Below are 24,717 nucleotides of genomic sequence, written 5' to 3' on the forward strand. Positions count from 1 at the left end.
CATTCTTTGGACCTGGCTTAGGAACTTTGAGAAAGGCTTCACAGAACATTTTAATCACTGGTGCAGTAGTATTAGACAAGCTTTTCTGTACTAGTAGAGGATACAATTTTGGCTACTAGTTTTGTACTTTTCTTAGGTTTCTATAGAGTGGTCCTCTAATCAGGCAAATGCCTTTATGTAATTAGAAAGGGAATGTACTGGTTGAGACCTCTTCCAAGAGGTGCAGCACATATGTACTTAAGTCAGGGGTTGTAGCTGGTACTTAATTCATCTTGTGTACCAGCTATGTTCAAAATATATTTGTACTCACAGTACCTCTGGTACTCTTTCATCTATCTAATACATATCTATTTTTTGCTGAGCAAAAAAAAAATTATCTTTGCTGATAAAAAAAACAAAAATAAGTACACTACCCCTAAAATACCAACATTATACTCACTACTGTTCAGCTTGCCATAATTTATATAAAAAACAATATAATCCTCATACAAATACAATCATGCAAGCATATTTCAAAACTTAAAATAGGAATAAACAACTCTGAACAAATTAACTTATGTAGACTTGGCAAATTTGTTTTCACTAATATTAGTAGGTCATTACCACTGCAGTAGAATTTAAGTTAAATTTAGATAAGTACCTTATGAAGAGGCCAGCTACCTTGTCACACCAAATAAGTTACAATTGAAGAAATTTCTGCATGTATAATTGAACAAATTTGTTATCAAACTTGTGTGTGTGTGTGTGTGTGTGTGTGTGTTTGTATGATGAGTGTGTATGTATGTCATGAGTGTGTGTGTGTCTCTGTGTGTTATGTTTCTAATTTAAAGTTCTAAGCTGTTTATTTTGTCTAAGGATGATGATGATAACACTGTTCTCCATATAGCAGCAGAAACAGCAAAAATGATACGTGAAAATCTTGATTAGCTCATTGTATGCTTGGGAATCCTAATGCTGATGTATTAGTCAGAAACTACTGCCAAGTTGCAGCTCTGTGCACTCATTGTCATTAGATTTTGATAATTTATATCACTTGCAAAGCATGACAGCAAGTTTTCTTTTGGATTGAATTTCCTTTAATTTCTATATTAGTAACACTGGAGGTGAAGTAAAAAAAAGTAATCAATTACCAAGACAGAAGAATTTATCAGCCAATTTCTCAAAGGGGGTCCTGTCGTTGTAAATATACCTGCATCATTATCAACACAAGCATAAGATTGTTGTGTGTTTTTTTTTTTATCAGCCAAAAATATAATATATTCATTAATAAGTACCAGAGGTACTAAATTGATACATATTTGTATAAGTACGAATCATAGCTGATTCTCTAACAAGCCTTGATATTATACAAGCTAAAAGAAAACTATGGAGCTGGGTAGCAGGAAATTTTTAAAATGAATATTCTGTCTTATAACATTAGAGGGCTTGGTAAAGGTATAAAGTGGGCCTCTATTAGGAGATTGGTTGGGAAACACAAGATAGACCTCCTCTGTTTGCAAGAAACAAAGAGGGACTCTTTGGATAAGGCACTGTGCCAGACTTTGTGGGGTCAATCAGACTTTGAATGGGAATGGGTCCCTGCTGTGAATACTGCTGGGGGTTTATTGTGTATCTGGAACAATAATAATTTCCAGGTTGAGGTCAAAACTGCTGAAAGGGGATTCATTATGTTGGAGGGGGTTTGGATGGCAGAAATGCAGAGAGTCGTGGTGGCCAACATTTATGCTCCTTGTGAGATAGAAAGCAAAAGACAATTGTGGGAGAAGCTGTACTCAAGGAAGAGCCAGTCCCAGATTCAGTCTTGGTGCCTGGTGGGAGACTTTAATTGCATTAGACACCCAGCAGAAAGATTGGGAAGTAGACACTCCAATTCAGAAGCTAACCTTATAGCTAAATTTAATGATTGGTTGGCTGAAATGGAGATAGATGATATCCCCTGTGTGGGGAAGCCTTTCACTTGGGTTAGGCCTAATGGCTCTTGCAAGAGTAAGCTAGATAGAGTGTTAGTTTTTGATGACTGGCTATCTAAGTGGCCTGATAGCTCCCAATTCAATCTTGAAAGGAACTATTCAGATCACTGCCCCATCCTAATGAATTCTAAATGCACTGATTGGGGCCCTAAGCCTTTTAGGGTCTTTGATGCTTGGCTGTCTAACAAGGACTACACTAAGGTGGTTAGGGATTGCTGGTCTGCAAATCATAGGCTAAAAATGCAAACTTCAGAACCTCAAACATAAGCTAAAAACCTGGAGCAGAGATAATTGTGGAGACCTAGGCAACAAGGTGAAGCAAACTCAGAAAAAGCTGAATGATCTGGAGGATTCTCTCACAGCTCACCCCTCTGAACAGCAAATTCAACAGCTTAAAAAAACACAGTCTGACCTTTGGGAGCAGTCTTTTCTTCATGAATCAATAGTGAGACAGAAATCTAGAAGTAAGTGGATCAAACAGGGCGATGGCAACACCTCTTACTTCCACAGAATTATTAACTTTAGCAGAAGAAGGAATGCCTTGAGGGGGCTGCATATTGATGGCAATTGGGTAGATAAACCTGCTGTGGTCAAGGCTACAATTCTCCAGCACTTCCAAGCCAGATTTGCTAAACCTTCCTTGAACAGACCCAACCTAGATGGGGTTTCCTTTAATGTTTTGTCCAATAATAAGAGAGAAATGATGGTGGAACCTTTTAAAAAGGAGGAGATTTCTAGTGTTGTGTGGGCTTGCGGGAGTGACAAAAGCCCAGGGCCCGATGGCTTCAATTTCAGGTTCTTAAAGCATTTCTGGAATGAATTGAAGCCTGAATTCCTAAGGTTTTTCTCGGAATTTTATGTGAATGCAGTTTTCCCTAAGGGTCTCAACTCATCATTCATTGCCCTTATCCCTAAGATTAAGGATCCCCAACTTATTAGTGATTTCAGACCTATATCCCTAATTGGCTGTGTTTACAAAATTATTGCGAAAGTCCTATCAAATAGGCTAAGCAAGGTCATGAATCACTTAATAGATGAAAGGCAACTAGCCTTTCTTAAGGGCAGACAATTGCTTCATGGGGTTTTGATTGCAAATGAGGTTGTAGAGGAAAGTCCAGAAGCTATATACGGGTGGTTTAAGTAATCAATTGCTTTATCGGGTGACACCGTACCTCCTGCAGCTAATGAAAGTCCAGAAGCTAATGGAAATTCGAAGAAACCAGATGAAATAGACATCCAAGAGGCAGAGTCTCAATGGGAATTAGCAAAATGCATAAGAGTTCATACTGAGTTACAACAGCTAGCAGTCATCAGCAAGATAACAGAGATGGAAATCAGAGATAAGCAGGAGGTTGTAGAGATGGGAAAAAGACAAAGTGGAAAAAATATATTGATTCTATGGGATGCACTTAAGCAGATAAAACAACAAGACCCAGACTGTATATGGTGCTTTATGGGTGACTTCAACAATATAAGGCATCATTCTGAAAGAGAGGGTATATCACCTAGGGGAGCAGAAGCTAGTATTATCAATGATTTCAACGAATGGATTGCCTTTTCTACTGGGTTAGCTTGGGATTTCTTTTGGAGGGCAATACCAGAGGTGCTTGTATTTCTTCTAATTCAGTACCACTTGTACTGCTTTGATTATCTTAATAATATAATATATTTTATGCCTTCCAAAAAAAAAAGGAAATACCTAATAGGACAAAGGGAAAAGTCATCTGAGCTCATCATATATAATACTACTGATTTCTGCTGTGCAAAAAAAAAACCATACAAGAACAAAAAATGCTATTCAAGAAATTGAGGCAGCTACCAGATTTTTAGAACATACAACAAAGATTCATATTCATCCACATTCAGTACATTGCTGGAAACGGAGAGCAGAACCTAACGGATACACAACAAGGAGTGCATACCTTTTGATGCAAGGAGAAGCAACTGAGGAAAATAGTGACCAGAACCTAATGGATACACAGCTTTCCAAGCAACACTACCTGCATTCGAAACCCTAGCTAGTAGTAGTAACTATTTAAGAAACTAACTAACAATCTATAAGAAGAAAGACCACAAACACCACGTACGCAAAAGCACAAACTTACAATGAAGACATGAAGCTTACCTCGAACACAACAGCAACTATGCCGGCGAGATTGTACCTCAGGTGAAATGTACCTCAGCAGACCACAAACACCACGTACTACCAGTCAAATGTACCTCAGGTGACCACCAATTCGCCAATCCTTGCACCAGAAACCAAAAAAGCTCCTTAGCTTAACCAAGGGTTCCAGAAACAGACCTAGCACGAAAGGGAGAACAACAACCTTCGATAGAACAACACAAGTAGATGAAGTGTACCTGTCACGGTCTTCAGTGCAATGGAGAACAACAGCCTTCGATGTTTACAGTGCAATGGAGAAGAGAGCGCGAAAGGGTTCACAAAAAAGAAAAAAGCGAGAGAGGCTACGGTAAACGAAGAAGAAAGGAGCGCGAGCGAAATAGGTCGTTTCAAATACAATTTAAAATGTAAGTTTAACATCGATGTTAACGAATAAAAAAAAGACTAAAACTACACTACTAGAAAAAGTTGATTTAACATCGGCGGATTAACATCGGTTTTGAAAAAAACCGATGTTAACAAATTGACTCTAACATCGGTTTTATGAAAACCGATGTTAACGTCGCTTCGTTAACATCGGTTTTCTTGAAAACTGATGTTAGAGTCACTTCATTAACATCGGTTTTCATAAAACCGATGTTAAGAAATACACATTATTTACAATTATGCCACCGTGTGTACGTTAACATCGGTTTTTGACAAAACCGATGTTAATCCGCCGATGTTAAATCAACTTTTTCTAGTAGTGTAGTTTTAGTCTTTTTTTTATTCATTTTTGGGTTTTACTAATTTAGAATTTACAAAGTCTTTTCTCATTTTGTGTAGATATATCATAAAATTATATATACAAATATCAGAAAACTAGTAAAAGAAAAAGATACTTTCTCTAAAATAAACTAACTGAGCACCCTAATCTCCATTTGCACGGTGTAACGACAAGGAAAAAGAAAGGCATGGAGTGTAGGTCACGTGTCTTTCTCTCTCCTTGTTGCCGCCTAGGGTCTAGAGATGATTCATGTCCAACCTTTATAATTTAGGTTCCATGCATGATTAATAAAAGATTTGTCAAGGAGCCATTAGTTTCAATGAAAATATTGCTTCAAACAGGAGAAAGGAGTAGATAATACTTTAAGAGGTATATCGTAACTACAATTCTACTTTTGTGCTGTTAATTTTGAACTTGTGCTGAACTTTTTTGATAGGCCTTAGTCATGAGTGAAGTTATTCCTTTAAATCCATTCATACCAAATTATCAATGTTGTAAGCCCCTGCTTCTAAATTTTTAAATTTAGAGCAGTGAATCGAAATCGTTGAGCTAATATTACGGGAAGACCACTGTCAACTATTTTGATTACTGCATCAAATTAACAACATTGAGTTTAACACGGATGTTTTAAGGTGTTCTTATTTTAGGAAAAACTTTATTAGTGGATAATCATTTCAACAAGAAGGAGGATCATAGGTTGGAACAGTTGATGTACTTGATTACATCCAGGTTGGTTTAGCATATCTTCCTTTTTTTATATAATATAGTATCATCGATGCATGCTTATGCTGATTGGGACTATGTGTAGCAAACTTCTGCATGTCTTTTACTTCTTAATTTCTTTGTCAGACTTTCCAAAGCTAGCAACTCTAGAGTAGCACTACAATATAAAGAGATAACAACCTTTCTTGATCTTAATTAAAGATTAAAAAAGATACCACTTCAATCAAGACGCAACCAAGTCAAATATGCACACATTTGCTTTTCTTTTTATGTTCAAATTAAAGAATAAAAAAGCAGAACACTTGTCTATTTCTTCTTCTGATTTTTTCCTCTTTATAGGAATACAAATTTGGTTATAGACTTATTGTGGATTGATTATTTTTGTTTAATATGAATGTTTCCCACCCTTGACAATTTAATAGTGTGTTTCTTTACAATTATCAACTAAGACCAGACACTAACCTTAGTTGTGGTGTGGTACTTTTGTTTAATATAAAGGGGCTATACATAATACTTTTTTATTTTGGTGTCTAAAGTACGACAGAGAGTTCTAACTGGTAGCCGGTAGCTCATTCACAAAAGCCACACCTAGTGGCTAGGATGATGTGCTTTTTGTATGCTTAGGTTTCTCTTTTCAAAAAAAGTAACGAGTAAGAATTTAATGATTTTTTAGTATTCTGATGTATTTTTTTCTGTTACAAAACCTTCCATGTTGAATGGCAATTGATCTTTATTGCTTCCAATACTTAATTTGAGATCCTAGACTTATCAAATACAAAAAAACTTGAAAGAGTAAATCTTGGTTCTTGTGAAAGCTTGTGTAGGCTCCATCTATCCATGTTGTCTCTCCCTAATCTCATGCATTTGTATTCAAGTGGCTGTAGAATGTAGAGAGATTGAAATCCTTAATGTTCATTCAAAATCTTTGTGACCCAAACCTTAGTAGAATTCTGAGTCTACACTGGAAGAGAGGGTCTTGGCACTTCATGTTTCTTCTTCATCCATTGCTCCTCTATAACAATTTTTTCCTCCTCCTTTTGTTGATGGGCAGACTTTTTGGTTTGGACCTTTCCCTTCTGCTCCCTAAGGATCCTTTTAACCTTTATAGCAAGGCCAAAAGTTTCCAAAGCCTTGTCTTTATTAGCAATAGCCTTGGCAAGTTTCTTCTGCCTCTTTTGCTGAATGTCATCCTAGTTCACTAGAGGAATAAGTATGTTCCTCTTGATGTCAACCTTCATTACCTTCAGGTTTACAACACTGAAGTGTTGTTATCTAGTGATCAAGCTGCCCTTGTTGATAATGGACTGCTAGGAGTCATCATCCATTCCTTTGAAGACATGGAAGACTTAGTATTCCAAAAGAACTTTGTTGATGAGGTCGACATAGTAGATGTCATCCACTCCCTCCAAAGTCTTCATATTCCTCAAGATGTTGATTTAGATTGTGTGTAAGTTGTTTTGTAAAAATGTACAGTAAACAATGTAAGCTAACTTTCTGTAATCACTACTAGAAAGTAAGCTTTTAACATCGGTTACTAACCAATGTTGAAAGTACCAATGTTGAAAGTATTATTGTTAACATCGGTTATTTAACATCAGTTAACGTTTTAACATCGGGTTTTTAAAAAACCGATGTTGTTATTAGGAATTTTTTTTAATATATTGTCTATTTTTTCAATAAACCCAAAAATTAATTTGCAAATTTTAAATCATACCACACAGCATAACATATATAATTTGAATTATATTTTGAAACAGTTTTTAGTAGAAAAACTCCATGACAAATTTATTAATAACTATGAATAAAAAATGTTCAATGTTAAAAGGAGACATGGATTGTAAAAAATTTAAAGCAAACTAGTAAACTAAGTAAACTAAAATTACAAATTTGCCTAACATCCTAAGTTTCATTTCTAGCTTTCAGATAAAACATAAGTTAATAATATAATACCAATCATAACAAAATCAAATTTGTTTGAAATAAATAATTATCGTTTCCCAATTATTCTTGAAACTTCCTACGATTATAATTGACATCCAGTGCATCATGTAATATCCACACTCAGTGCTTCCTTTTTGTCTATTACACTAAATACATAATGAAATTTAAATATTCAACGTTAACTACAAATTAGTCTACACATACATAAAATATAAGTAGAAGCATTGTTTACTTTAACAAGACATAACTTCAACCATCATGTAGCAAGACATCTTAGTCATTTATCAGGTTTTGTGCTCACTTCTGATCTAGGGAAGTATTTAGGGGTTTTGTGATAACACTACGTACCCATTATTCAATCTCCTCATGCCCTGCCCCAATGAAAAACACTATGCTACCTCAATCAAAATGAGACCAAGTACAGTGATCACAACTATTGAAACACTACGCTACCTCAATCAAAATGAACAACACTACACTACACTATGCTACCCATTATTCTATTTGGAAACTTTGCCAAAACTGCAGTGGTCACAAGTATTGGAACATCGCACTCAAAGTGAGAAGTGGCCGCCATGGTGCTATACACATTACAATAGACATTAAGCATTCAAAGGTCTACAAAGTGAGCACGACTTACCTCAATCAAAATGAGACCCTATGAGCACGAGTGAACACCCCAAACAAACTGCAAAGTGAACACCAGTTCCACAAACCAAATCCTTGCAGTAGAAACAAACAAAGGACCTACAGTGAGCACAAGTTCCCCAAACAGACCTAGGTATTCAATAGAACATGCTACAGAGTAGAAAGAGTCATGAAATGTACCTAGGTGGAGAAGAAGAAGGTTAGATAGAGAAGAAGAGAGCTTAGATGGAGAAGAAGAAAGCGCGAGCAAATAGGGCTCGCGTCTGATATATTTTTAAATGTAAGTCCAACATCGGTTTTCAATAAATAAATAAAACCGATGTTAACAAAATGATGTTAATGTTAACATCAGTTTTCTAGAAGAAACCGATGTTAACTTATCATACATTAACATCGGTTTTCAAGGATTTATTTTGGGTTTTATTTTTATTCGTTGTTCAAATACTTTATATTTAATATTTATGAAGGTGACACGATAAACAAAAAACATGCCACCACAATAAGAATCATAAGTGACATGCTGGGACAAGTGTCAAAAAAGAAAAAGAAAAACATTTAAAATGTTCAAACAGTATAGAACTGTTGAAATATATATTTCATATTAAGATTTTTAAGGCAGATGGTTGTGATTGCAAGTAAAGGACCACTTTTTTGTAGTGCCACTACAAAAACATTTGATTAATTTTGAAAATCTCTCACAATAGATTCGCTATGCACATATAAGCACTAAAAGTAGTTATCAAGTATGATGTAGAAAAAAGGAAAAAAAGAGATTAAATTAGCTCTAATGGTATTAAATATATTATATTAATAGTATTAATTATTGTAATTAGTTTTTCAAATGTAGTTTTCTTTTAATGATTTATTAAATGATATATTTTGTATTATTAAATTCATATAATTAAATTCTTATTAATTTCGCACTAATCACTTTTTATGTAAAATAAGTAAATAAAAAAGTATGTAAAATAGTTATAATTAGAGATTGAATATAGCTATTGATATAAATGGTTCTCATTCATAATCTTCAACTGTGATGGGTGTACATCCACCACTCAAGTATTTCATGAAAACAAATACTGTCTCATACAAACAATATTATACACAATATAGGGTATATATTGAATTGGATTGTATCAATCACAAGTACATCTTTAATATCATTTCATAGCAAGGTCAGAAAAATAGAATCACAGTTAAATTAACATCATCACCAATGTGATTAGAATGATAAAAAAACCTAACAAATAAAACCCAAGACATCACATGATAATTAGAAAAATACAATAACAATAAATAATAGAAATATTAAAAATTAGGTATACATAAATTAATATTATATACACAGAAAAATATGTACAAAGAACATTTTAGTTGATCAAGCAAATATCATAATTTTTGCCTTAATCGAAACCTATCCAAATCCAAGTGTGATTGAAAACTCACAATGCTGCAAAAGAATAAATTATTCTGCATTATGAAACATTGTCAATGATCTGGCACAAACATGCATCACGGTCATCAATTAACAATGTTAGTTGTCAACAATGAAAGCTTGAAACAAAAAAAAAATCATTAGCTTGATCTTAATTTAATTAAGTAGTTTAAATGCTTATGGTAAGTTGATAGCAAAAGATTAGTTCCCATTTCAATATTTTCTTTTAATCAAATCAACACAGTAACTCGTGTTTGTGTTCCTTTACAAGTGAATTGAAATAAAAAAAATCAGGTTAGGGTTTAGAGGAGAAAGATGATGGAAAATATTTTGTACCTTGCTAATACCCCTGTCACCAATTCAGTTAGAAGATATCAACCTATTTCATACCTTGTACATGACGGTGCTCAAGGTAGCATTGTCGTCAGTCCCGATTTATTGTTTTTAAATTACTATGGCCAATAGTCACAAGAGTAGGAGAAGGTATGGTCTTGTTTTTCAGATCACAAAATATAATAAGTAGAGGACTTAAATGGAACAATGTGCAAAGGGTATTTTCATGGTCGTTTAAACGATAGAATTTGACTAAAAAAAATAAAGATAAAATTGCAAATTTTACTAAAAAACTCCCTCTAGTTCAGTTGTAAAGAAAGAAAGATACCCACATATAAAACATATCCTCCTAAGAAAGCACCAGAGTAATCATGAAATAACCTACCATAGCGAAGGGAACCATGAAATGATTTTACCAGCCTTGGGTGCATGAATATTGATGTTAAAAGCTTTGATGACCTGAAACTCACTCAAAGAGGATCTCATACAGCTTGAAGTAAGATAACCGGCCCACAAGCAAAATATGAGCAAACATAAGGATCATTGCTTGCTGCTATGAGACAAAAAGATTATGAAAGCAGGCTTGATTGTGGCAACTTAAGATCGCCCAAACCACATAGATAAAACTAGCAAGAACAACATCTTTAGCTTGCGGGCGAACAACTAATTTGCCAACAACCAGGATAAGATCCATAGGAGAAGCAATATTAAAATCATGACCAGTTAAGTTATAGATGATAACCAAGACCAAATCTAATCTCCAACCCAACTTCTTCTAAAAGAGAGCATACTTTGTGCAAAGCAAGAATGGCCAAAATTCTTTGTAACATTTCGTAGAAATGGAAAGACATTAAAAAAAATATATGGAAAATTCTGGTTGTATACTTTGTAGGAGGTTTATCCGTCTTTAGTCATAAGACATGTAAGATGAAGAGAGAGAAAGTATGAATCGTAATAGGAGTCGCACAAAAAAGGTACCTTGAAAGAAAAGGTGACATTTGACAGCAACAAAGAAAAACAGTGTCATGAATAGCTCTATGGAATATGTGAGAATGTTTGGATTAAGATTTGGATAACATGTAGGGATTCCCTAGTTCTTTTATAGTGAATTCAGCTAGATTTCTATGGAACCCACAATACCTTTTAGAGGTATCATTAGGGGGCATTGTTTGTCCATCAAAATCAATCAATTACCTACCAAAGATTGTTTCTCTATACGAATCAATATCCATGTTAGTGTTTGAGCATTCACCTAGATTAAGGATTCTCTTGTGAATTGCATCACTTGCTCCAATGACAGTAGAATTCAAATCAACAAATATTTTTTTTATTTGAATTCTAATGTCAAAACATTTTTACATGAACTTTTCATGCTACCATGTTTCATATTTTCACAAAGAAATGAGTAAGCAAAACATTTCCTACCTTTGTTTTTCCCTTTAGCCTAACTAGTATCCCATTGTGCATAGCATTATTGTAACAGGTAGATTTACTCATTTTAAAATGAATGGTTGAATATTTTTTTCACTTTATTAAGTGTTCCCTAGACGAGGGCGAGCCCTAGTGCAGCGGTAAAGTTGTGCCTTGGTGACTTGTTGGTCATGGGTTCGAATCCAGAAACAGCCTCTTTGCATATGCAAGGGTAAGGCTGCGTACAATATCCCTCCCCCATACCTTCGCATAGCGAAGAGCCTCTGGGCAATGGGGTACGAAGTTTTTAAGTGTTCCCTAGACATTCCAACATCTTTAATCATGTAATTTCAAAATTTATGCTATTCTTTGTATCGTAAATTTAATTTTTCTACTCTTCCTTCACATCCTCTTGCCAAAAAATATATGGAACACTTTTTCTTGAACATATACATATTCATGATTTCCATTATGCATAAGAATCATATCAAGAGAGGAAAGATGACATAAAATAATTAAGTAAATCAACATATTATATCTAAGAACCATATTTAAAATATGCTAGTTAAACATCATAATTATATATTAGAGGCTAAGGACTAACTCACCTCCAATGTCCAAGTTTTGGGTATTCTCATTCTCACTCATTTTCAGATTGATGCTCTTGAAAACCCTTTATCAAATCCAACCAAGAATTACAAAATCAAAAATAGATTACTTGGACAGATATAGATATGGTCAACAAGCAAAAAAGAAAATCTGAGAATTTGAATCAAGGAAAACATAATTTCAAAATTTTATCTAGATTCACCTCTTGACCGTCCTACCTTGCTTAAGTGTTGAGATAGAACCTTTAGCAAAAAGTTAGAAAGCGTGATTCTCCACCGACAGACACTTGTAACCTTCAACATAAATATATATGACTATAATGGTTTATTTCAATCAGATACATTTTGCTCTAAGGACTTTTCCACCATTAATGTATTATTTAATTTAATACAAAACACAATTAATGTATAAAATTTAATGATATATTTTAATTAATAAATTCATAAAATTAATTTTAATTAATTTCACATTAATGTTGGGACATGTGTCAAAAAAGAAAAAGAAAATCATTTAAAAGATTCAAGCCCCCTTTTGTTTTATTACCACCAAAACATTTGATTATTTTTTAAAATCTCTCTGAATAGACTCACTATGTTCATATAAGCACTAAATGAAATTATCAAGAATGATGTACAAAAAAGGGAAAGAGAGATTAAATTAGCTACGATAGTATTCAATATATTTTATTACCAGTATTAAATATTATACTCTTAATTTCTAAATGTAAGTTTCTTTTATATATGGTTGATATTTTAAAACTAATTTTCTTAAAAACTTAATTATATAACAAAATTGTGTCATACCATACATTTTATCATACTAATACATTTTTCAAATAAATTTTTCATATATATATATATATATATATATATATATGTATATTTGAAATTTATTCTTCATAATATTTTATAAAATAATTTATTTAAAATTTTAATCAAACAACAAATTGGCTTTATACCATAGATTTTATTATAGTAATACCTTTCATCAAATCTAATTTCTTAAATATTTGTTTGACTTTTACTTTTTCAGAATAACATATTTACTAATGTTTCTAAAATTTTGATAAAATAATAACCAAGACAAGTATTATATTAATGACATTATAAACTATTCTAAAAAAATCATTTAACACTATATGAGTATTTTATTACAAATCTAAATTATGTTCATTACTAGTATAAAGAAATCATCATCATGAGCAACAACACATAAATGGGTCATCAATAGGGATGACAATAGGTAGGGTAGGAAAAGTATAATAGTAAACATCCTCATACTCGCATTATAAGCAATACACGTAATCGCCCTCATACCCACATTTGTAATATGAGAGGAGTGGTTGATTTCCAAAAGATACGTTTTGCTCTAGGGACTTTTCCTTCATTAATGTATTATTTAATTTAATACAAAAATACAATTAATGTATACAATTTAATGATTTAGTAAATGATATTTTATACTATTCAATTCATATAATTAAATTCTAACAAATTTCACATTAAATAAGTAAATAAAAGAGTATGTAAAATAATTATAGTTATAAATTGAATATAGCTATCAATCTTAACGGATCTCATTCATAAGCTACCATTGTGATGGGGAGTACATCTACCACTCAAGTATTTCATGAAGACAAATAGTCTCTAATGCAAACAATCTTATACACAATATATAAAGGATATATATTGAATTCAACCGTATCAATCATAGGTTCCCTTGACTATCGTTTCACAATGTCAGGAGAAAAATCACATAGTTAAATTAACATGAAGACAAATATTGTCTAATAAATACAATCTTACATACAATATAGGGTATATATTGAATTGGTGTGTATCAATCACAAGTACATCTTAACTATTGTTTATGAGAAAGGTCAGAAAAAAATTACATAGTTGAATCAACATCATTACCCATGTGATTAGAATGATAAAAACAACCTAAAAAATGAAATCAAAGACATCACATGATAATTAAAAACATACAATAACAATAAAGAATAGAAATATTAAAAATTAGATATACATAAATTAATATCATATACAGACAAAAAGATGTACAAACAACAACCTTTTAGTTGATTAAGAAAATATCATAATTTGTGTCTAAATCAGAACCTATCTAAATCCAAATGTGATTGAAAAATCACAATGCTGTAAAACAAGAAATTATTCTGCATGGTGAAATATTGTCAATGATCTAGCCCAAAAATACAAGGGTATCATCGATAAAAAATGTTAGCTATCAACAATAAAAGCTAAAAACAAAAGAATCCGTTAACTTTCTCTTAATTTAAGAAATTTCAATGATTTTGGTAAGCTGATAGTAGAAGATTAGTTCCCAATTCAATATTTATTTTATCAAATCAACACAGTAACTCATGCTTGTGTTCCTTTGCAAAAAGAAGAGAAATAAAAAAAAATTCAAGTTATGGTTTAGAGGAGAAAGATGATGACATAGTTTTTGTATCTTGCTAACACCCCTATCATCAAATCAAGTAGAGGATCTCAACCTTTTTCATACCTTGTCCATGGTGGTGCTAGAGGTGGCATTATCATCAGTCATGATTTATTGTTTTTAACTTGCGATGGACAATAGCCCCAGGAACTACAGAAGGTAGTGTTTTGTTTTTCGGATCAAACAATAAAACAAACAAAGGGCTTTAATGGAAAAGTGTGCAAAGGGTATTTTAATGATCTTGACAAGGAAAAATGAGAAGTTAGGGATGAAGAAGGGTTGAAAGAGAAGGTGGTTTTGGAGATGAAGAGGGATTGAGAGAAAAACATCAACGATTTTGTTAGGATTTTTATTTTTATTTGTAGTTTTGGATACTTTATATTTAACATCAAGTATTTCATGAAGGCAAATATTGTCTAATAAATATAATCTTATATACAATATAGGGTATATATTGAATTGGTGTTATCAATCACATGTACATCTTGACTATTGTTTAAGAGAAAGGTCAGAAAAAAATAACATAGTTGAATCAACATCATTATCAATGTGATTAGAATGATAAAAAACCTAACAAATGAAATCCAAGACATCACATGATAATTAGAAAAATACAATAATAATAAAGAATAGAAATATTAAAAATTAGATATACATAAATTAATATTACGTACAGAGAAAAAACGTCCAAACAACAACATTTTTGTTGATTCGAAATATATCGTAATTTGTGCCTAAATCGAGACCAATCTAGATCCAATTGTGATTTAAAAATCACAATTCTTAAGAAGAATAAATTATTCTGCATTCTGAAACATATTTAATGATCTAGCATGAAAATACATTGCAACCATAAATAAATATTGTTAGCTATCAACAATAAAAGCTCAAAACAAAAAAAATTTGTCATGTTGCTCTTAGTTTAAGCAATTTAAATGTTTCTACTAATTAAGTTGATAGCAAAAGATTAGTTCTCAATTCAATATTTTTTTTATCAAATCAACACAGTAACTTGTGTTTGCATTCTTTAGCAAGTGAAGAGAAATAAAAAAATCAGGACAAGGTTTAGAGGAGAAAGTTGATGGAATTTTTTTGTACCTTGTTAATGTTTCTGTCACCAATTTACGTAGAGGATATCAACCTATTTCATTCCTTGTCCATGGCGGTGCTCATGGTGGCATTACCATCGGTCTCGATTTATTGTTTTCTACTTGCGATGGCCAATGGTCACAAGAGCAAGAGAAAAATATTTAAAAGTTTAAAAACAGCTTAAAACTTCTAAAATATATGTCCAATTAAGATTTTTAAGCCAATTTGTTATGATTGTCGATATAAGCCCCTTTTCTTGTAGTGTTACCACCGTAACATTTGATTAATTTTTAAAATCTATCACAATAAATTCACTACGTACCTATAAGAATTAAAAGAAATTATCAAGTATAATGTAGAAAAAGAAGAAAAAGATGGATTAAATTAGCTCCAATGTTATTCAATGTATTATACTAACATAATTAAATGTTATCATCATAATTTTTAAATGTAATTTATTTTATATATGTTTGAATTTTTCTTTTTCAAAATGATTTAAAGCTAAATTTCTTTAAATTTAAGTAAATAAAAAATTGTGTCATACCATACATTTTGTTATACTAATAATAATTTTTTCAAATCTAACATTCTTATTTATACATTTGACTTTTGTTTTTCAAAATGTTTTTAAAATATACATATTTACATTTTTAATTAAATAAAAAAATTGGCTCATACCATAGATTTTATTATACTAATACATTTCTTCAAATCTAACTTTCTTAAATATGTGTTTCACTTTTACTTTTTCTAAATAGCTTATTTATTGGGTCCCATATCTCATTTAATGTTTGTCTCTTGATATTGTAGTTTTCAAAAAAAAAATCATCGATTTTTGGATAATTACTTGACAGTTAGTTGTTTTGCTTGCTGGATTTCGTTTGCATGGCTCGCGTTTTTTTGATTTTGGATTTCGAGTTTGAAATTTGGGTTTTCTTTGCCACGATCTCAGTTATTTTTTATTTCATTGTGATTTGATAATTTTTTCCTTTTCCGTTTAGGTAATCATGATTGTGTAATAAAGCACGCACATAAGATGGTCATGGCTTGCGAAGCAAAATTACGACGCTCATTATTTCTGATTTGTTATATCAGTTTTTTGTTCCTCTTTTCTATTTGACTCTCATTCTTGTGTATAAATCACATGAACTTGTAGGAATTAGGATTTAATGCTTGAATCTGAAATCACCTTTGTTGTCCATTATTGCTTGATGAAATGTCAATTTGATGTGTGCCTATTCGATGATGTCAATAGAAAATCTCTTCTAATGAATTTAAGAACAGATAATTGCACTAACGAATTGTTAGAGAGAGAGAGTGTGTATGTAAGAGAAATAGAGAAAGTTATGGATGGCTTTGAAATTGAGCTTTGGAAAGTTCTGATATTATGTAAACATTGATCATTTATAAATCAAAATGTTAATCTTGGAAAAGCATGAGTACATGGCATATGATTGTGGTTTGATCTGACAAGTGCCTTCTTGTTGTATGAAGTGCATAAAAAATGAGTGCTAATTGGTTTCATTTGATTAGACTGCTGACAATACAGGTTAACTTTCTATTACCCCGTGAAAAAAGGAGACATTTAAGTGTATATCATTTTGTTGTTTACTTTATCAAATTACTTTTTATCATGCACAAGTGTGCATGCACATGCTGCTCTCAAAACCTATTTGTGATTGAACTTTTTATTTATCATTGTGATAGTCTAGCAGGCCAGTTAGGCTGAATTCCAGGTAGCATTGTAGACTCATAAAGAAGTTGAGCCAATGTTCATTGGGTAGATACTGATGAATGAGAAGAGCTACACCACTACAAATAACATATCCAATGGGTAGATACTGATGGTCATGCATTTGACAAAAAGAAAAAAACATAAAGAAAAAGAATTGTAAAATAAAAATAATGGCAAAAGATATCACTAGAAGTCTAGAACTACATAGAAAAAAAAATCATGAAAACAAAAATATAGCACCAACTAAACTGTACAAGGGCAGAGTAGAGAGTTCTCCGTTATTAATTTTGTAGATCCTTTAAAGATTATTTCTTTCTTCTTAATGTTTGAATCCCTATCCAAATAGTTCTGCAAATGGGGCTAAGACATGCATCTATGTTATTAAAATAACTCCTGCACACAAGTAGATAAAGCAAAGTTTGCCACTTCAAAATGACACCCATTTAAAAGAAGGGAAAAGTGTCAATGAAAAAATAAAGGAACCAACACTACTAGAAAAATATGATTTGACGACGCACATTCTACGTCGGTGTTGAAGAACCCGTCGTAGTTGTCAACACGGTGGCATTTACGTAATTATATAAGTTTTTTATGTGGCGCGTTTGTTGTACAACGACATTTGTCTATAACCCCGCCGTTGTAGTTTTGATGGAGGTCATCAAAGACGGTGCTTGCAGGTACACCGTCCTAGAAATAGTCACATACAAAGTCGGTGTCATTAAACACCGTCGTAAATTTTGTAGTTTATATAGTCTCGCGGTAAACACCCTCTCTCGTACCCTCCAAAAACCTAGCGCCCCCGCTATTGCCTTAACTACTTCATCCCGCCGTGAACTCCGTCCCGCTACCACCCTGACGTTTTGTTTCCCGTCGTGAAGTACTTGAAGCCGAAGTGGACCTACTGCTCCCACCACCGCCGTGTAGCCGAAGTCGTGCCTTTTTGAGTGGCGTTGCCACCTTTTGAGTGTTCCTAAAGGTAAGGATGTCGAAGTTTTTGAGTTCTGTTTTGGTAATGGTTCAATATGTTATAATATTAAGGGTTTTTGAGTTGTTCTTTGGTAGTGCTTGAATATGTGATTATCGAGTTGTTCACTTGCCCTGACAATGTCATCGTTCAATATGCAAAAAGGATTTGAAGCAAAATAAGTGAAAATCATGCCCTTTTGTGTTTAATTGTTAGTATTTGAATTGTTTGTGGTTGTACCTTTACATAAACTAAAAACCCTCTTTCCCAATTGGTATCCCACTTGATTTCCAAACATGCTCTAAGACGCTGATATTGAGAAAGTGATTTCCGAACATGCTGCAATCCCTTTCCACTCATTGTTCATGTTACTGTACTAGTGTTGTTCACACTTATCATGGGGAAACTCTGCTCGGGAAAAATGTATTGTTATAACCATCCTTTGAAAAAAATAAATTGTGTGAAACAAGTTACTATAGTATACATCTATCAACTGCAGGTTGCTATTTGGAACTAAGTACGAAAAGGTCACTCATAGAAACTAAGTACAAAAAGGTGCGTATCTTCTGAATCTGAAATACAGTTTTGCATATGTTTCTATTGGTTCCAGGCTGTTATTATATGGGCTCTCTTCAGACTTTTTCGTATTGTCATATTTCATACCTGTGTTTAGTTCAAATTGTCAACTCATAGAAATAATGTTATTTTGTTCTTCAACGCCTGCATAATATCAAAATTATGGTATGTAATTCCTAATAATAAAACCAATCTTCATATATTTTTAATTTTAAATAGATATTGTATTTTTATGATAGATGTGTCAACATAGATCCAGAATTCTGGATGTTGATTCTGTCATTGTTAACTGTGGCTTGTTAGCTATTGGAAATTTGGTTTTGTACTCATTTTATTAGATTCCAATAAGATTGTCTTAGTGAATGATAACTTTAATCTAGACCAAAATAATTATTGGAAATTTGGAATAGGGAAAGAAAGCCATAGAGAATGGGCAACGACATCTTATATTAGTGCATGCGATTTGCCTCTGTGTCCAACTTGAAAAATTGTGAAGAGTGTAAAATTTATTATCTCCTTAATTAGGACAGCATAGCATCACCTTCATATATAGCTAAAAGATGCAATAGTTTGTTACACCTTACAAGACAATAGAATAAACACTAGAAATTAGTTTGTTACACCTTACAAGACAATAGAATAGACACTAGAAATTAGTTACCTGCTATTTGCAGGTTGATTTAAAAGAAATGCAACCTCTTTAGCACTATGCACATCCACTACTGTGAGATCAGAAACTTGTGTATTTCCATTTGCGTCATGTTTGATTGTATATTGTTTTCAAGGAGTACCATTTTCCATGCGTGTTGTTGTAGATATCAGATCACGGATCGTTTCATTGTATATTTCCAACATTGACACCTGTAAATTTTGCAAGGAAAACCTTATCAGCAATTCTGTGTCATATTTAAAATTTTATACACATTGCAATGGTGAAAAATTAAGAAGAAAAATACTCTGTTACCTACATTTCATATTTCCAGCCTTGAGGTTGTTGAGACTGCTTTGTTTGAAATATTTGCTCTAATGAACGAGGTATCAAGCCCTTCTCCTCTAGATGTCCAGGCCTTCCCATCATTGTATAGGTTTTCCCTGACCCTATCTGACCATAGGCAAAGATGCAAACCTGGAAAAGAAAAAACATCTCCATATTATTAGACATCAATGTATATAGTATATATATTGATTTACAAACATTCATGCTAGAAAGGCAACATCCAACACCAAATCTAACAGATAGACATGTGTCTCACAACACTGATATGTCAGAACCAAAGAATCATAGGGCAAAGAAGGGCAAAAATAGAATACAACATGAAAGTGAGTATAGAAAATAAAGGGTTTTAGAATTCTGCTTTTCCAAAGTTGACAAGTAATAGTGCATTAAATGGTTGATCTATATGTATATACGATTTTAAATGAATAGTGCTTTAGAGATGACAGAAGAACTTTGAAATTACCTTGTAACCATCAAGAGCACTTTGTACTAGCTGTGAGATTTGTACAAAAACTTCTTCTTGTGATGCCTCTGGTGTAAAAACTTTATCAAATGTAAAAGAATGTTTTTGGCCTAAGAACAAAACAAGAGCAACATGAGTTGATATTTTTACAGCACAATCTAATTCAAGGAAAATGAAATAAGAATTGTTTAAAATACATCATCACAACAGATATACCATTCTGGGCTAGGTCAATGGCTCGTCCAGAAGTTTCCATTGATGTTGGATAACTAAAAATCTTTCCTTCTGTGCTACAACTTTCATCAGCTAATAAAGGCCTCACTTGACAGAGTACACGAATGTTCCCTTTTAACTCCTGTTAATATGAAGATTATTAAGGTGTCAATTATCATTATCAACGTTTTGGTTCAGGGAATTACCAAAATGGTATTATGTAATTTTTTCCTCAGCCTCTCCTCTTCTATAAGTTTATATTCTGCATCTGCTAAGTGTCTTTGTTACTCATTCACAAATTTTTGTTGTCCTTTGTACTCTGTCCTTGTCTCGTATGCAGATATATTAGACACCTAACAAGGAACAAAATCTATGAATAAGATAAATAATCATCATAATGTATATGTCAAGGACCAACTAAAGAATTAAGCAATTAGGTAAAATTTCACATTCTTTATCTAACAAATATATCAAATGGTTCTATACCTAGTAGTATACAACTTTTAAAAAAATTCTTGATTACCTGCAGTTTCTTCTCTGCAGTTGCTAGTTGCTCTTCCAATGCCTTTATCTGATTATCTTTCAAAGAACATTTTTCCTGGAGAAAGGAAGCTCATCCTCTCATGACTCCACAATAACAGAATGGTGTGATATTTAATTAAAATAAATAGGGTATACAAACCAACCTCCAGATCATTAGCTTTTAAGGTCAAGCTATCCAATTTAGTGGAGGAGTGTTTCCTAGATTCTTTAACTTTCTCTAATTCAGAACTTAAAGTTTGTACTTGAGATAATTGCCGGTCTCGCTCATCTCTTACTTGTAGCAACTCTCCTCTAAGAGAGGAAACTTCTGTAGCCAAGACATCCTTCTGTTTTATAGCCTCCTCTTGAGAAGACTAATAAAAGAACCAAGGAAACTAGGTAATATACCAGCTGCATGATAAGTAAGAAATAAAAGAGAACAAAAAAGACAGCAAAACAAGTTCAATAACTAGGGTCATCGGAATTTTTTTGAAAGATTAAGATAGTTATCTTAAATCTAAAACCAAAAATTACATGTGCCTAAAATTAAGATAAAACAATATAAAATAAAGTATTACAACAACTCTTAAAACTCTGCAATCAACTAAACTTGGCAGGATATTAGCACTTTCAGTTCTTTGATCCTTCTTAACAAGGATTCTTATGAGATCTTTAGGGCAGATATACCTTAAGATCATATAGTTTCCACTTTCCACTACTAAAAATAATGCAGAAAGACCAAAAGCATCAGGTCCTGTAGGAGTAACATCTTGTTACTCTCTGTTATTTTCACTAATATTCCAATTTCTTTGATATATGAAAAGTGTTATTAAATTCTTTCTCGTGTTTGTATGTTTATTAATAAAAGTTTTAAAATGATTTGGATAAAATGGTTTTTTTGAAATCAATCTTGGTTAAAACTAATTTTGAAGTGATGTATCATTTATGTTTTGTTAGTAGTAAAATTCAATATTTTATCCAACAATGCAAACATTGTCAAACATATTGCTTCAACTTAAAATCCAATTACTTTGTTCGAATCCTAGTACATAGTTGTCTTAAATACTTGAAGGGAGAGTTTTACTGTCAATAATGGTAATCTGAGTTGGAAATTAAAGATTGTCTCAAGTGGAAGATACATGTGATTAAGACAAAAAAACTTAAAATCCAATTATATATTCATATACAACATGACATTAACTGGAATGACAAGCAAAATTTTACAAGACAGGCGTACTGGATGAATAAATGAAATTGTTGGTTGTGAAATAATGTTATTTTCAGTTATGCTGTATAATTTATCCCCTATAGGTTATTAAACGTTTCCCATTGTCATTTCTCAGGGTTTTTAAACATAGGACAACCAAGTGTTATTGCCATTGAGGATCCATAGGTTTTGTTGGAAGAACTGTCTTTTGCTTTTATAAAAATGAATATTTTCTTTCTGTCAAAATAAATAAAGCAAGAAAGTGGATTGTATATGATGGATTATTCATGATTTTCCTCTTGCTTATGTTTGCATTTCTCAGTTATGAGCTCAATTTACTTGGGAGGAGTTTTTTTTTGTTATGGGTGGGGATAAAATAGGGGGTTTGAATGTTGCTGTTGTCAGTTTCTTTTAGTGGACTCTTGATTTTGTAGAGGATATTGAACAGTTATGTCGTATTCTGTAGCTTCTTTGAATCTCTTCTGCTTCTCTTGCCAAGCTGCAGGATATTTGATAATTTTCCTTTTAGTCATACTTGTTCTGTCAGTTGCATTCTTCCACAACCTTTCTCTCTTTATTTGGTCTTTCTGATTTTTCAAAAACAGATTATTAGGAGTCACTATTTCCATTTCCAAAGCCACTAGTCCCATGCTATTTTGGAGCAGTTGCTGAATATTTTACCAAGGAATATATTAAAAGTGGAAATTGGAGATATTTGGGAACCAAAATTCTAGGAAAAAACTATTCATACTAGGGTAGTCTACGACAGATTATCTAAGCTGGGGTTGAATAGTCTTGGAACTCTGTCTTCACTGCTTTCTTTAGTAAATGCCATGCAATTTATTTTTTTTATAATATGAAGTTGATTGGCACAAATTATTTTGTACATATTAGGCAAATTTTTGTCATCGATGTGGTTGATTGACTAAAGTTTTATTATTTTTCTGGCTGAATCAGGCACCAAAGAATCACATTGGGAATAACTCCTTTAATTATTTGCAGGTTTGTTTATTTTTTCTAGTAATTGATATTTATTATAATAGTTTTAAAAATTTTTTTCAAATTCCACAAATGACAAACATGTATAATGCCTAAAAACATGTATGCGTTTTTCCTTTTTATTCATGGCATGTAATTGTTCTTTTGAGCCCTCTACTATGATCTTTATTATGTCCTTTTGTCGCAATATCATACAATTACTAATGGAAATAGCTGACATGCGATTTTATGGGGTTGCATAACATGTTATTTTCGTGGTCTTCTAAAATGACCCTTTGTGACATATAGGATCAAAGCGTATGATCCATTCAATTCTTTTTACTAAACTACTTGACCTTTTTTAATCTCTCACGTCAGAGTAAGCAAATATTTTTACATGACAAACTTAGCAACATATGATATCACGTCATAATTGTGTGCCACATTAGTTATTTTTCTGTTAGCATTAGATGATAATAACTAGGACTTGCTTCCAGCTTATATATAACAACTATTTTGTCTTTTCCTCATGTTGTTCCTTTAGAAACCTCTTTCTGCACCACCTTGGAATTTTCCTGCTCCTGTTGCACAAAACACACACTATTTTTTTGGCTCAGCAAAAGTAGATATATATTATATATATAAAAGAGTACCAGAGGTACTATAGGTACAATTATAGTTTAAACACATAGCTGGTTCAAAATATGAAATTAACATTTAGCTATTATGGACCAGCTACACCCCATAACTTAAGTACATATATGCTGCACCTCTTGGAAGAGGTCTCAGCATGTACCCTCCCTTTCTAATTACACAAAGGCATCTGTCAAATTGGAAGACCACTGATTAAAATGTGTATCGAAATCTTTCTCCATAGCTTTAAGCCAGGACCAGACTAGAAGAAGTGCTTCATCCATCAGCTTGCTTGCATTAAAAGTTTGGTTATCAAAGACCACCTTATTTCTATGTTTCCATATGGTCCTTGTGAGGGCTATCCACCAATAGCTCCATCTTATATCTTTTGTTTGTGTAGCATTCCTTCTGCTATGCTGCATGAAATGATCTTTCTGTTCTTTCGAGAAAGCACCCACTGAATTAACCCATGAGAGTGACTCCCACCACAAGGGGAAGACCTTACTGCAATTGAAGAAAAGGTGTGCTGCAACCTCCTCCGAATTGTTGCATAACGGGCACATTGGGTCACTTATCTCTACTTGTCTCCCTCTTAGATTCATCTTCGTTGGTAAGCGGTCTTTGATAAGCCGCCATGTAAATACCGCTGCCTTAGGTGGTATCTTAAGTTTCCACAAAATCACAAAAATCTCATTCTCTGTGTCCCCCCTTATTTCCTCTGCTTCTATTATAATTCACGCTTTTCCTTGTCTTTGTGCTGGTTCTTTCAACATAGGTTTTGCACTTTTTAATCAGAAGTAGCCAAGACCAGGTACAGAAAGTACCGTGTTAGTTCAAAAAAAAAAAACTTTCATCAATTATTATGAAGTTTATTCAATAGAGTAGCCTTGTAGGTGAACTATGTGTTAGCATTTTGAAGTTTG

The 24,717-nt window shown here is 32.6% G+C and overlaps 1 protein-coding gene and 1 pseudogene across 1 annotated transcript; both read right to left on the reverse strand.

Moving 5' to 3' along the window:
- Positions 1 to 8,000: 8,000 nt before the first annotated feature.
- Positions 8,001 to 22,833, reverse strand: LOC106794769 (kinesin-like protein KIN-14M; annotated as a pseudogene).
- Positions 22,834 to 23,970: 1,137 nt separating this feature from the next.
- On the reverse strand, positions 23,971 to 24,396 carry LOC106794770 (uncharacterized). Its single transcript, XM_014762655.1, has one exon. The coding sequence runs from the start codon at positions 24,394 to 24,396 to the stop codon at positions 23,971 to 23,973; it is 426 nt and encodes a 141-aa protein (XP_014618141.1).
- Between the last annotated feature and the right edge of the window lie 321 nt (positions 24,397 to 24,717).

Source organism: Glycine max, chromosome 10 (assembly GCF_000004515.6).
Source record: "Glycine max cultivar Williams 82 chromosome 10, Glycine_max_v4.0, whole genome shotgun sequence".
Classification (NCBI taxonomy): domain Eukaryota; kingdom Viridiplantae; phylum Streptophyta; class Magnoliopsida; order Fabales; family Fabaceae; genus Glycine; species Glycine max.